The sequence below is a fragment of the Engystomops pustulosus genome, chromosome 5, assembly GCF_040894005.1.
Source record: "Engystomops pustulosus chromosome 5, aEngPut4.maternal, whole genome shotgun sequence".
Taxonomy (NCBI): Eukaryota; Metazoa; Chordata; class Amphibia; order Anura; family Leptodactylidae; genus Engystomops; species Engystomops pustulosus.
The window spans coordinates 57,386,810-57,403,315 of NC_092415.1; the positions used below are offsets into that span (position 1 = coordinate 57,386,810).

The following is a 16,506-nucleotide window of genomic DNA, read 5'->3' on the forward strand; positions in this document are numbered from 1 at the left end:
GCATTATGTTTTGACCCCCTGCAACAGAACTGATAAATGGAAAACTAAAGCCTGAATAGTGTAAAAACAGCAATTATATAGTATCCAGGTAGACAAAGGGTTAAAAGGGGTTGTACAGGATTAAGCAAACATGATCGTTTTCTCCCAGAAACATTGCAAACTGTCCAGGGGCTGTGTGTGATATATTGAAAGAAATAGTACCAAGTTGTAATACTACATACAACCTGTGGACACAGGGGGCACTGCTACTGGGGAGGAAACAATGCTGTATGTTTCTTATATTCTACACAAACCAATGGAGACTTATCCTTACTTAACAGCAATATGTATCCTGACCTGTTATAGATTACAGTAGAAACATGAGTAGCAGTACATTTGCAAGGTTCTTCCAAATCCATTGGTCAGTTCTTATTTTTACACATTTGCAGAATTTGTCAAAAAAAAAACATTTTTAGAATATAGCCATGCTGTATGTACAGTGGGCACCAAAAGTATTCAGACCCCCTTAAAATTTTTCACTCTTTGTTTCATTGCAGCCAATTGGTAAGATCAAAAAAGTAATTTTTTTTGCTCGTTAATGTACACTCTGCACCCCATCTTGGCAGAAAAAACATAAATGTAAATATTTTTGCCAGTTTATTAAACAAAAAAAACTGAAATATCACATATCACATGTCATAAGTATTCATACCCTTTGCTGTGACCCATATTTAACTCAGATGCTGTAAATTTCCTTCTGATCCTCCTTGTGATAGTTTTACTTCTTTATTTGAATCCAGTTGTGTTTAATTAAACTGATTGGACTTGATTAGGAAAGGCACACGCCTGTCTTTATAAGATCCCACAGCTCACAGTGCATATCAGAGTACATGAGAATCATGAGATCTAAGGAACTGCCCAAGGAGCTCAGAGACAGAATTGTGGCAAGGCACAGATCTGGTCAAGGTTATAAAAGAATTTCTGCAGCACTCAGGTTCCTAAGAGCACAAAGGCCTCCATAATCCTTCAATTGAAGAATTTTCGGATGACCACAACTCTTCCCCAACCTTCCTGTCCATCCAAATTGAGCAATCCTGGCTGAAGAGCATTGGTGAGAGAGGTAAAGAAGAACCCCGAGATCACTGTGTTTAGGCACCAGAGATGCAGTAAGGAGATAGGAGAGAGATTGTGCTGACAGAAGCCTCTCCTCCGTGCAAGACATATGAAAGGCACATACAGTTTTCCAAAAACACATGATAGACTCCCAGACTATGAGAAATAAGATTATCTGGTCCAACGAGACACAGATTGAAATTTGTGATGTTAATTCTAAGTGGTATGTGTTGAGAAAACCAGTCATCACCTGCCAAATACAATCAAACATTGAAACATGGTGATGGCAGCATCATACTATGGGGGTGTTTTTCAGCTGCAGGGACAGAATGACTGTTTCCAATTGAAGGAAAGATAAATGCGGCCAAGTACAGAGATATCCTGGATAAAAACCTCTTCCAGAGTGCACTGGACCTCAGTCTGGGCCGAAGGTTGACCTTCCAACAAGACAATGACCCTAAGCACACACCTAAAATAACAAAGCAGAGGCTTCAGAACAACTCTGTGACCATTCTTGACTGACCCAGCCAGAGCCCGGACCTAAACCCAATTGATTATCTCCAGAGAGACATGAAAATGGCTTCTACCAACGTTCACCATCCAACCTGAGGGAACCAGAGATGATATTAAAGGAAAAATGGCAGGTGTGAAAAACTTGTTGCATCATTCCCAAGAAGACTCATGGATGTACAAGATCAAAAGGTGCTGCTACTCAATACTGAGCAAAGGGTCCGAATACTTATCACCATGGAATATTTCAGTTTTTCTTGTTCAATAAATAAGCAAAAATATCTACAAGATTGGGTGCAGAGTTATCTTTTGGATTTGCCAATTGGCTGCAATGAATAAAGAGTGAAAATGTTAAAGGGGTCTGAATACTTTCAGTACCTACTGCAAAAGTATCTTCTTTCTTATCAATGTGAGGGCTCGTTGAGATCGAGGTTTTTTTTTTTTTTGTGGAGAGCATACTAACCCATTGATTTCTATGGTTCTGTTCACATGTCCTTTTTTCACAGATGTGAGAAAATATTGCAGCATACACTATTTTTTTCTGACAGACCTCCACAGAAGTCAATGGATCCACAAATAAAACAGACATAAAAAAAAAGGATAACATATGGGTTTAAAAAACAGATGCAGATACAATAAGGACTTCACGTGGACATTACACATCTGCATCTGCTGAAAGTAGGAAAAATTAGTTTTTTGTGTCGCTGACACGTGTATGTACATAACACCGGGAAAACAGTGGTCTAGATACAGCTTTATGTCTGTGCCAGTTTTGTGTCTATGTTTGCACTAGAAAAAAAGTGTCTTCTGAGCTTGCATATATTTTTATGAAGTATTTGCGCCACTTTTGTGTCGCCGTTGCACTTTCTCCGACACTTTAAAAATCTGTGCACCTTAAGGGACCTTAGTCAGAGTCTGCACCACATTTGTTATGGAGATGCCCAAAATTCTGTCGCAACTGCATGAAGCAAAGTGTACCAAGAAAAAAAGGTGCAACTGTGTCACATCCTGAAAACAGAGCAGATTTACTAAGACCATGGGACATATGGACATGTAAGGTTCCATTATAGAACTAAGCAGCGAGAGATTATAATTGTACAAAGAGCAATTTCCTCATATAATCATATTACTGGTAACACATTCTTTAGAACTCAAAAAAAAAATCTCAAAATACCTGCAGGGGATAGACATTATAAATTCTCCATAGTTGTCATTCAGCATATGAAAAACATACTGCTGCTGTTTATTGCGGCCCATATTGCTTTAATAGACTTCAGACATCAGGAGATGGAGTTTGAGGCATTTTTATGTTATTTTGCCGTTTTTCTGGTCCTATATCGCAGGAGCTTTAGAAAGACCCCCAGTCCTCCCCGGCCAGTACTAGATCAGATCACTGGTAAGGAAACCATACAGAAACGATCATAACCACATGTATTGGGCATTACCCAGCACAGGGCCGGCGCTATGGGTAGGCAAAGGTGGCAATTGCCCAGGGCCCCCTGAAAGAGGAGAATCTCTTCTTTCAAATGAATCTTGAATTGTGTTTCTAGGTGCCCTGGATCCAGAGATATTCAGGTTTAAAGTGAGAATATCAGGCCATTTTATATATAAAAATCACTCCCAACGGCAGTTTAACAGTTATTATCTCCATTTTCCTAAAACTTAGAAACACAATAGACAATAGACACACATTTAGATTCATATAAAAGAGGAGATTCTCTTCTTTCATAGGAAAAAAGAAGTGAGGTTCTATGTGTCACAGAGCCAGAGATATAGCCCCCTGAAGTCCCCTCCCCCCCTCCAGATTCTTAGCCATCAGGCTGCGGGAGCATTTGCTGCACACAGGAGCTGCTGCACCTCACAGATAATGGAAATATTCACTTTATATGCTACTACATTTTGAGAAGGGATAATATCAACTAATATTCATGTTTTTAACCCTTCTCTATGCAGAACTACTTTGTGATAGTTTTTTGTTGTTGGGAAAATTGACTGATGCGATGAACATTCGATCCTCTTCGCCTAATGTCGCTATTATATGTTAACACCGCAACCCAGAACATGTCCATAAAGTTATATGTAACACCAAAAACACACACATGTTCTGGAATAAAGTTTTTATTTCCCATCATCCTCCATTATTTACTCCGATGTTATGAGGTTCTCACTCTCATTCTTATGAAGCGCGGAGGGTTCTGTTATTGTGCGGCTAATACAATGGCGCACATCTAAATGTGACTTATTATCTCATTAGCTTGGTTTATAGATATATAGTTATTTATTTGGGTGACCATTGTGTAAGGAACAGACAATGATAGATTTGTGGGAATTTTCTGCAGTTCCCTTAGCTGCATATTTTGGTGAATATATTGGTGTGGGGTCTGTATGATCTCCTCACATGTTACTGTTTTAGGAAAGTAGATTTTCTTTATATAAGTATCTGGATTTGTACATATTTTAGAGGAAATTTTGAATGTTAATTGCCAAATGCATCACCTGGTTGTCTGCTTTCAAAAATATATAGGTTTTATGGAGCCTTTACTTTTTATTCTGTTTTATTGATATATTTTGCAGGTTGTGACTGTGTAAAAATTTGTAGCTGAAAATCAGATATTTAGTTATTACAGTTTTAGTGATATTATGTGGATTTATTTATGTGAACATATCAATATGGGACATTTGTGAACTCTACGCATGTCCACCTATTACATTTAGGAGATGTGAAGGTAAATAGTTTCTGTTTGGAACACATTTTTTGCCATCAAAGTCAAATTTTAAGTATTTTTTTGTAAAATGTTTCATTTCGAATCAAAGTTGCATGAAGGCGCCTATGTCTATAAACTCTTTGATGCTATTTTGAAAATGGGGCAAGTGTCTGATTTCAGAAAATATTGGTCCCTCTCCCCAATGGGCCTCACAAGTCTAATCAGCCTACCAGTAATTTTTTGGAGTGTGGGAGGAAACCAGAGGACACGGAGGAAACCCACGCAGACACAGAGAGAACTTACAAACTCTTTGCAGATGTTGACCAGCTGTAGTGCTAACCACTGAGCCACCGTGCTGCCCATCAATCCCCCTTTCAGCTATCTATCTCCTATAAAATTCTCCAAAATTACAGTTTGTTTTTCCATACTAAAGGGAGCCTCTTGCTGACTGTGACTGGTCATAAAATAGTTTTATTTTGGGGCCCCACTTTTAGTTTTGCCCAGGGCCCCACTTTGTCTAGAACCGGCCCTGACCCAGCAATTGCCATTTGTATCCTTCAGTAATATGTGGCATCTTTAGCAGTGTTGTATTCCCCACTCCTTGTTCAAATAAATGTACAGGCTTTCCCCTACTTAAAGGAAACCTACCACTTGAAGTGGCAGGTTTCAGATGGAAATACCGAGCACCAGCTCAGGGTGAGCTGGTGCCGGAGCTTATTTTTGTCAGTGTTTTAAACCGCTGTATTGCGGTTTAAAACACTTTTTAAACTATATAGCCGGCACAGGGAGGTACGCGCTCGGCGCTTACCATGCGCGGCTCTCCTTCACTTCCTATGTAGCCGCGCACGACCGTGCGCATGGTAAGCGCCAAGTGCGTACCTCCCTGCGCCGGCTATAAAGTTTAAAAAGTGTTTTAAACCGCGATACCGCGGTTTAAAACACTAACAAAAATAAGCTCCGGCACCAGCTCAGCCTGAGCTGGTGCTCGGTATTTTCTTCTGAAACTTCAAGTGGTAGGTTTCCTTTAAGAAAACCTGACTAACAGATGCCCCCTAGTTACAAACCGCCCTCTAGATGTTGGTCATTTTCTGCACTTTAGCCCCAGGTCTACAATATAACAGTTATCCCAGGTGTCTACTATGAAGCTTTATTGTTAATCCTGGTTCTTATGAAAACCCAACATTTTTAAAATAAAATTGTCACAGAGACCAAAAAAATTTTGCCTGGAGCTCCAATTATAAAACATACAGTTCCAACTTACATACAAATTCAAGTTAAAGGAAACCTACCATTTCAAATGGTAGGTTTAAGCTGTAAACACCGAGCACCAGCTCAGGGTGAGCTGGTGCCGGTGCTTAGTTTCGTTAGTGTTAAAACCGCGGTATCGCGGTTTTAACACTTTTTAAACTTTATAGCAGAAGCCGCTTTGGCGCTGCGCGCGACCGTGTGCGCGCAACGCCTGCGGCATTTCCTATGTAGGCGCGCGCAGCGCCGAAGCAGTTTATGCTATAAAGTTTAAAAAGTGTTAAAACCGCGATACCGCGGTTTTAACACTAGCGAAACTAAGCACCGGCACCAGCTCACCCTGAGCTGGTGCTCGGTGTTTACAGCTTAAACCTACCATTTGAAATGGTAGGTTTCCTTTAAGAACAAACCTACAGAACCTATCTTGTATGTAACCTGGGGACTGCCAGTAATCCAAGGAAACAAAACACCATCCATTAAATCCCAAGATGTGTTTTTTTGAATGAATAAAATTCTTCTGTATTTTGCTTTCGTGTTTGGGGAAACTTTGGGTCATGTTGACAGAAACTGTGGTTTATTGCATTTGCTTCCACTTCCCTATTCATAAGCCGACTTCCCAGGCCACAAAATTATATTGGTGGCGATGGGAGGGTCAATTTTATTGTTTTTTAGGAAACTTGCTTCTTATACAATGATGAAATAGCATTGTATAGATTCTGTATAATTTCCTATGTGAATCGTTGTTTTCACAGGACTGTGCACCGGGCCATTATCGGGAGAGTAAAGGACTGTACCTTGGAAGATGCATTCCTTGCAGATGTAATGGGCACTCCACAAGATGCCATGATGGATCTGGAGTATGCATTGTAAGTTTTACGCTGTGGCATTTTGGGATAGGGCCACTCCTAGAATATTTATCTCTCACTACAAGCATCTCTGTCATATAGTGTTCCATAGGAAGACATTGAGGAACATCTCTGGTGCAGTCATATAAAGCTCTAGTGATTACAAGATGTTCAGATTTCCAAAATGCAGTAACTATTTTTTTCTTCTGTAACAAAATATGTTGGAAATATGTTAGATGCACATTAAAGTCATAAAGGGAATCTGTCAGTAGAAATTTTCCTATTACACCATATCAGTTTGATGTAAAGCAGCTAAACACCTTCCAGATAAACACCTTCTTTCAGGAACCTGTGTCCCTAATGATGTGCCTTTGATGTGAGATGTAAATTGGCTTTATAAAGTCAAGGAGGCTGAGAACTTAACACTGAAACTAAGCCTTCTCTGCTTCAGAATGCCCCATTGTTGTAATTGATGTCCCTGCATTCATTAAACTCAACATCTGGCTCTCCTGAAGTCTGGTTTATGATGTCAATCACAGCAGAGGAGGTGCTCTGAGGGAGGAGAGCTTGACTTCAGTACTAAACTCTCCACCCCCAAACTTTATACAACAAGTACACTTCAAAGCTTATTTTCTGGATGATGCCATGAAAGAAACATGATTTGGAAGGTGATAATCTGCATTTCAGCATGCTAATAGTGGTTAATAGGTCATTTCTGTTGACTGGTTCTATTTAAATACTATATAGATGAAAAAAAATATTTCTACTAAAATATTTTTTTGTGTAACTCTAAGTTCTCTGAATTAGTAGTTGTACTAGACAACAGCAACTGATTTGAACATTAATTACCATAGAAAAGTTTTTTCCTTGGAAACCTACCTGAACTTTAACCCAAGATCTTGTGTAGCAGAGAACTGGCTAATTATTACTGTATCTAGTAGCAGCTCTGGAATGCAGGTAGACAAGTGGGTTTTCTTTTTTATGTTATTTTTATCTAATAATAAGACTTATAAATTCTAGAAATAGCCTCGTTAGCCAATACATGTACGTATATATCTATTGTCTCATGCTGTTTTTACAAATAAGCTAGTCTGTACCATAAAGAATTGTAAAGATTAAAGGGGTTGACCAATGTTTAACATAAATTGCCCATGTGCTTTTTATGCCTTAATAATATTCCCTGAATGATCACCAATTAATTCATTATCCCTGATGATGCTTCCTTTAGTGCTGTGTGCAGACTCTCTGTGAAGACTGTAAGATTTTGTTTACATGTCTATACACTAATAAATAGGAGGGACCCTTAGCAGGAGATTAATCCTGCTACACCCCCCCCCCACCCATCAGTGAGACGGACTGAGAAGAAAATACACTTGAGGCTGCCTTTAGGGTGGACTGAAGGAGTGAGAAAAAGGAAGTTATGTAGAGATTTAGAATGCAGTATGGGGAAAATCGGGAAAGGCTTAAGCTCTTACAGGAGGCAAAGACACAGGTATATATACATGCAGAGACATGTCTAATGGAAGAGATGTATTGAAAAGTGGCCATCCCCTTTAATTTATACCAGTGCTATGCAAGAACACTACAATGAACGCTCCCTTGGAACAAATTACAGAAGATTCCTCAGCCTATGGTGGAACACCATGGGGCCATTATGTGGTTGCAAATTGTGCGGTCCCCCATACATTCATCTGCATTAAAGCTTTAGTCTTTCATGTAAGAAACCCCACCCAGTTACATACAGAACATATAAATGTGCTGAAACGGGTTTTATTAATGTGGCATTGAGCCCAATGATAAACTGCCCCATTATATTTGGACAGATTGTATTATTACTTCTAGAATATTACAGATTACATGATTTGGCTCAACACTAAAGCCAAAACATGGAATAAATCCACCTAATCTCTTTACATCCTTGGAGTGCTGGTATTTTTTTTAAATTTTTCTTACATTTGGAGGACCTGTCGCCTGGCCCTGAATAGTGTGCACCTACCATTTGCTTGCATCTATGTGCTGTTGAAGATTTTCTTTTTATATATGTTGTACTAAACTCTGAAACATGTGTTCTTTGCTCTTTTTGTGTTACTTACTGTTCTGTAAGTGATATTTGTGTAGATGTCAGATCTCATGGGTAGTTTGTAGAGTTCATTATAGGGAGTGGCTGTACATCTATACAGGACAAGCTTCTACAGGATTGTGCAGCCGTATCATGTGGCTCATAATAGCAAACTATGAGAACAATCAGTAATTCTCAAAGTCATCATGTCTTTAAAAGGAAAAGTATGACTTACCTTAATGATATGTGGTCTGGAACACAACCACCACACGACTTACACCGCCATTTAATGACATAGTAATTACAACTTTTGGTGCAGATTAAATTAACACAATTGCTATTAAATAAAAAAAAATAGCTGTTGGAACATGTTAACGTCAGCACAAACCAGATTTTCTCATATTTATATTATACTTGCCAGCATTCAGGTTTTGGGTTGCAGGAGACTGGCATGGACACTTATTAGAAGTGTGAACCATAATAACTGTAGATAGGGTTATATAGGATTCTTGGAGAGATGTTTATTATATCTTTGTCTATGTTAGTAGAAACAAGACTGTGAAAGATAGATTTATATTTCAGAATTGCATAGCTCCCAACCGTCCCGATTTTGACGGGACTTTCCCAATTTTCTTACCTCTGCCCCGCGTCACGGGCAGCTATGAGATTGTCACAGATTTTCCCCCCAGGTCCCGCTGTGTCCCGGCGCTGTGTCCCCATAGTAAATACTTTGAAAGCCAGAACTGATAGTAGAGAATGGCTTCTACAGACATCGGGAGGGAATCCTTTTCAGAGAAGTGTCGGGCTTAGCGGAGAGCAGGGACCACGTCATCAGCTTCAGATCAGTATCTGTCCATATATGGTCACTGCATCTCCTAGGTTTCCCCAGAGCAGACATCGGGCAGGGAATCCTTTTCAGAGAAGTGTCGGCTTAGCGGAGAGCAGGGACCACGTCATCAGCTTCAGATCAGCATCTGTCCATATATGTGGGCAGATTTATCAAGCTGTCTGAAAGTCAGAATATTTCTAGTTGCCCATGGCAACCAATCACTGCTCCCGTTTAAAATATTCATGAGCACTAGTGAAATGAAAGCTGAGCTGGGATTGGTTGCCATGGGCAACTAAAATATTCTGACTTTCAGACAGCTTGAAAAATCTGCCCCATGGTCTCCAGGGTTTCCCCAGACACAAGCTCTATATATAAATAAAGTTTTGGCCAGGCTGAGATTCGAACCTGGAACCCTCTGCACCATAGACAGGAGCTTAACTAACTGAGCTATAAGCCCAGTGATACAGAGCTGAGGATTTCTGGTAACTAAGAAGTGTTATCTGCCATTTACACTGTGACACAGACTTACTGCCTTGATATATAGAGAGGGATCTTCTCAGAGATTATTATTGTAATTATTGAGACTATTATTATTATTATTATTATAAATGTTATTATTTTTATTATTATGGAGATGATTATTAATAATGGTAAAAATAATAATAATCATCTCCATAATAATAATAATAATCTCCATAATAATAATAATAATAATAGTCTCAATAATTACAATAATCTCTGAGAAGATCCCTCCCTATATACCAAGTCACAGTGTAACAGTAGTCATAGTTCTTAGTTACCAAAATTCTATACCTGGATAATCACAGAGGTCATAGCTCAGTTGGTTGGGGCTCTATGACATTGTTATACATGGACACTGCAGGTTCTGGGTTCTAATCCCAATGAGGATAATATATATTTTTTTTTATTGAGATCATTTTTATTATTATAATATGGCTAAAATTTGGGGCGTGGCCAGGGAGTGATTGGGGGTGTGGCTTAGGGGGATCGCCGCAGCACACTACACATGCCGCCATTTTGTCCCTCTTTCCCTTTCACAAATGTTGGGAGGTATGGAATTGTAGCTGGATTTAGCGCACTGAATCAGAGTTTTCAGACTTCTGTGCTATGAGATGTCTGCATTGAGCTGCTTCACAGCTCCTCCCTTCAGAGAAGTGCCAGGCTTCTGGTTGGTGACTACAGCATTCATTCAGCGCAGATGATGCAGTTCAATACAGAAATCTAACAGCACTGCAGGTTGAGAACACTCTCCAGTGATCTTGGTGCAACAATCTTGGAATAGCTAATTTCCACAGCCTTAAAGAGGACCTGTCACCCTCAAAAACGGCACTAGGAGCTGCTTACTAAAGTAAGCAGCTTGTGGTGCTAAAACAGACACAACAGTGTTACAGACACTGCTGCGCTATACACTAGAAACGCCGGACCGCTCTCAAAGCGAGGGGGGCGGGTTTAAGGGCGGTAACTGCCACATGACGTGCGGCCGTCACTGCTGGCCTACGGACTGGGCGTGGTGTTTCGGGGAAGAGGCAGCACCTCAGACCGCCCCCTAATTAATACGTGGGACCGCTTTGAGAGTGGTGCAGCGTTTCAAGTGTACAGTGCGACAGTGCTTGTTAGCGTTATCTGTTGTAACACTAGCAGCTGCTTACTTTAGCCAGAATCTCCTAGTGCCGTTTTTGAGGGTGAAAGGTCCTCTTTAATGTAGTACACACAAAGGTTTATTAGAAAGCTATCACAGTCTGCAGTTCATATTTTAATACACTCTCTTAAACATGCTGGTCACACACATTTTTCAGGATATGAAGGCAATGGTGGATTATAATATATGCGGGTTGGTAGCCCGTGTCCAGGGGCGGACTGGGAATTTAAAGTGGCCATGGAAAAAACTGTTAAAGTGGCCCCATTCTGTGGGTGGGGTCAAAACAAGTAGGCGTGGCCATGTGATGTGGGTGGAGTTACTAAACTGCATACAAACTGTTTATAGAAGGTCTAAATCAACTTGTACAGCACAGAGAAAGAAACTCATATATATGCCTCCCTTATACAGGAATAACGCTTCTTTTTTTAAGAGAACAACTTAATACTAAAATACCTTCTCCGATAACCAAGAATGTAACTACTATATTACCGTCCCCTATGTACAAGAATATAACTACTATAATACTGCCCCCTATGTACAAGAATATAACTACTATAATACTGCCCCCTATGTACAAGAATATAACTGCTATAATACTGCCCCCCTATGTACAAGAATATAACTACTATAATACTGCCCCCTATGTACAAGAATATAACTGCTATAATACTGCCCCCTATGTACAAGAATATAACTACTATAATACTGCCCCCTATGTACAAGAATATAACTACTATAATACTGCCTCCTATGTACAAGAATATAACCTCTATAATACTGCCCCCCTATGTACAAGAATATAACTACTATAATACTGCCCCCCTATGTACAAGAATATAACTGCTATAATACTGCCCCCCTATGTACAAGAATATAACTACTATAATACTGCCCCCTATGTACAGGAATATAACTACTATAATACTGCCCGCTATGTACAGATATATAACTACTATGATACTGCCCCCTATGTACAGGAATATAACTACTATAATACTGCCCCCTATGTACAGGAATATAACTACTATAATACTGCCCCCTATGTACAAGAATATAACTACTATAATACGGCCTCCTATGTACAAGAATATAACTACTATAATACTGCCCCTATGTACAAGAATATAACTACTATAATACTGCCCCCTATGTACAAGAATATAACTACTATAATACGGCCCCCTATGTACAAGAATATAACTACTATAATACTGCCCCCTATGTACAAGAATATAACTACTATAATACTGCCCCCTATGTACAGGAATATAACTACTATAATACTGCCTCCTATGTACAGGAATATAACTACTATAATACTGCCTCCTATGTACAAGAATATAACTACTATAATACTGCCCCCTATTTACAAGAATATAACTACTATAATACTGCCCCCTATGTACAAGAATATAACTACTATAATACTGCCCCCTATGTACAAGAATATAACTACTATAATACTGCCCCCTATGTACAAGAATATAACTACTATAATACTGCCCCCTATGTACAAGAATATAACTACTATAATACTGCCCCCTATGTACAAGAATATAACTACTATAATACTGCCCCCTATGTACAAGAATATAACTACTATAATACTGCCCCTATGTACAGGAATATAACTACTATAATACTGCCCCCTATGTACAGGAATATAACTACTATAATACTGCCTCCTATGTACAGGAATATAACTACTATAATACTGCCCCCTATGTACAAGAATATAACTACTATAATACTGCCCCCTATGTACAGGAATATAACTACTATATTACTGCCCCCTATGTACAGGAATATAACTACTATAATACTGCCCCCTATGTACAAGAATATAACTACTATAATACTGTCCTCTATGTACAGGAATATAACTACTATAATACTGCCCCCTATGTACAAGAATATAACTACTATAATACTGCAGCCTATGTACAAGAATATAACTGCTATAATACTGCCCCCTATGTACAGGAATATGACTACTATAATACTGCCCCCTATGTACAGGAATATAACTACTATAATACTGCCCCCTATGTACAGGAATATAACTACTATAATACTGTCCTCTATGTACAAGAATATAACTACTATAATACTGCCCCCTATGTACAGGAATATAACTACTATAATACTGCCCCTATGTACAGGAATATAACTACTATAATACTGCCCCCTATGTACAAGAATATAACTACTATAATACTGTCCCCTATGTACAAGAATATAACTATTCTAAACTATAAACTACTATACAACACAGCTACATACAGCCCCCTCGCCCCCTGTAACCCATGTAACATACACCTCAGCCACACCAGCCACGCAGTCCCATGAAACATACACCCCAGCCACGCAGTCCCATGTAACATATACTTCAGCCTGCACCAGCCACGCAGTCCCATGTAACATCCACCGCAGCCACACCAGCCATACAGTCCCATGCAACATACGCACCAGCCATACGGTCCCATGTAACATACCCACCAGCCATACGGTCCCATGTAACATCCCCACCAGCCATACGGTCCCATGTAACATCCCCACCAGCCACACGGTCCCATGTAACATACCCACCAGCCACACGGTCCCATGTAACATACCCACCAGCCACACGGTCCCATGTAACATCCCCACCAGCCACACGGTCCCATGTAACATACCCACCAGCCACACGGTCCCATGTAACATACCCACCAGCCACACGGTCCCATGTAACATCCCCACCAGCCACACGGTCCCATGTAACATCCCCACCAGCCACACGGTCCCATGTAACATCCCCACCAGCCATACGGTCCCATGTAACATACCCACCAGCCACATGGTCCCATGTAACATACCCACCAGCCACATGGTCCCATGTAACATACCCACCAGCCATACGGTCCCATGTAACATACCCACCAGCCATACGGTCCCATGTAACATCCCCACCAGCCACACGGTCCCATGTAACATACCCACCAGCCACACGGTCCCATGTAACATACCCACCAGCCACACGGTCCCATGTAACATACCCACCAGCCATACGGTCCCATGTAACATACCCACCAGCCATACGGTCCCATGTAACATACCCACCAGCCATACGGTCCCATGTAACATACCCACCAGCCATACGGTCCCATGTAACATACCCACCAGCCACACGGTCCCATGTAACATCCCCACCAGCCACACGGTCCCATGTAACATCCCCACCAGCCACACGGTCCCATGTAACATCCCCACCAGCCATACGGTCCCATGTAACATACCCACCAGCCATACGGTCCCATGTAACATCCCCACCAGCCACACGGTCCCATGTAACATCCCCACCAGCCACACGGTCCCATGTAACATCCCCACCAGCCACACGGTCCCATGTATACAGGCACTTACCCTGTAAGCTCTTTTCTCATTGTCAAAGCTGGTCTTCATCCTGTACTTAGAGAAGGCTTCTTCTTGTCTTCCAGGGAAGAGGGGGGTGGGGGCTTTCAGGGGGAGGGGGGGCGATCGCGGGGGGGGGGGGCGATCGCGGGGGGGGGGGGCGATCGCGGGGGGGGGCGTTCGCGGGGGGGGGGGCGATCGCGGGGGGGGGGCGATCGCGGGGGGTGGGTCTGTGTGGTCTCTGTGAGCTGACTGTATCTAGTTGTCAGCTCACAACAGTGCTCGGGGCCTTCAAATCTAGCTGGAAGAGATGCCGGCCCGCGCGGGGGAAGTCACAATGCGTGTCACGTGACACAGGCATCAGAGAACACAAGCACAGCAGGGGGAAGTGCCTGCAGCGCTGCGCCCGGCCTCCAGTTCCTACGGTCTTCAGGGTGAGTTCATGGTTTTTTTTTTTCTTCACCGGCCCCACCAGTGTCAGACCGGCCCCGGACCGGCCCCAAACGAGTCGGCCCACCGGGATTTCTCCTGGTGGGTCTAATGGCCAGTCCGCCCCTGCCCGTGTCCCAAACCTTCAAAGGGGCCCATGGCCATCCCTAACCACCCACCAAATTTTATACCAAGAAGGACCTTAACCCATGAAATTCTTTTACATCTGTTCTCGCTCTCAATACACATGTACCAAGAGCCATTTCAGGACCTTTGAAGGTCCTCCAATAGTCCTGAAACTGCAGATTGAAAGCAGCAGAAGGGACTCATCCTCCATTCCCCAAGAAGCTGATTCTAGTACCATATGTAGGAATTCCAAACTTGTAGGGGCTACAATATTCATACAGCCCAGAGCCCATTGCAGTCTTAATCCACCCCTGTGTGAAGGCCATGTGACAGTAAAATATAATCTAGATGATGTGGAAGCATTCCTCAGGAATCGGCAGATTAGTACCCATTTTTATCGAGAGCCGTTTGGACATTGGTTAAAAAGGAGACTGAGTATGCAATTCATGCGTTATTTTATTTACAAGAGACGGGTCCATCTGTGTAACATCACTGGTATCTATTCCCATCTGTTTTCATAGAATTGCCAACATAACACCGAGGGTGACTACTGTGAGCTGTGTAAAGAAGGCTACAGCGGAAATGCTACCCAAGGCTCTTGCAATTTATGTCCTTGTCCTCTCCCCGTGGTTTCAAACAGGTGAGCCTAAGTCTTGTTTGGTAAGAACTAGCTAAATAGTAGAAGTTGTCTAGAATAATTTAATACTTTTATGGGAAATGATGACTTAAAGTCATTATCCTGTACTATTTAATTTAGTATACTTACTAGAATTGGGAATGCACATACACAAAACACAACTATACATATGAGTGCCTTTTTTGCGTCTGTTGGCTGTTGTGTCTTTGGTACAACATTTCTAATAGGGAACCTGTCATCAAGGAGGTAATTTTTACCTGAAGACAGGTTTCAATAGCCTATGGCATGTTGACATCAAAAATGTCTGTCAGAAATATGAATCTAGTTCTTTGTAATCGATTATTTTACCTTACCTGGTTCCCTGCCAGCAGTGTTTGCTGAGTACCAGGGAGAGTTCAAACGCCACAAGTCCTCTTCTTCTTAATCCCTCCTCCCTTTCCCACCCACTGTTTCCCCTTCTCCTCCGACTGTTTCCCCTGCCCCTCCCTCCCATTCCCCTTCTCCTCTGTCCCATTCCCCTCCCTTAGCCTCTTAGCTGCTCCCTAAGTAAGGAGGAGGAATTTAGGAGAAGACAACTTGTGCTGTTTGAACTGCCCCCTTCCCCATGGACTCACCACACACTGCTGGCAGAGAGCCAGGTAATGTGAAATAATCTACTAAAAAGCACCTAATTTATTCATATTGATGACAAAGGCATTTTTCAATAAACATGCCATAGGCTATTGGAACCTGTCACCAGCTAAAAATGACCTGCCGGATGACAGGTTGCCTTTAACTGTACTGACTGCTCTTTCCTATACAGTTGACCGATGCAAAAGATATGCTAGATAGTTTCCATCAGCCTAGTTTTAATTATTTTTTACAATGTCTTTATACCACAGTAATTCTATACATTGGCATACATTGGAGCCATGGATTGGCTGTGTGTAACGTGTGCAATGAAATACCTCTTTATTTTTTCCTATCATAACTGTAAATA

At 41.4% G+C, this 16,506-nt stretch overlaps 1 protein-coding gene across 1 annotated transcript in view; it reads left to right on the plus strand.

Moving 5' to 3' along the window:
- Positions 1-16,506, plus strand: part of LAMA3 (laminin subunit alpha 3) — a 156,764-nt gene that overhangs the window by 98,895 nt on the left and 41,363 nt on the right. The window contains exons 41-42 of the mRNA XM_072152048.1: positions 6,305-6,418; positions 15,412-15,530. Coding sequence (XP_072008149.1) covers positions 6,305-6,418; positions 15,412-15,530 — 233 coding nt within the window. The remainder of the gene's footprint in view (positions 1-6,304; positions 6,419-15,411; positions 15,531-16,506) is intronic.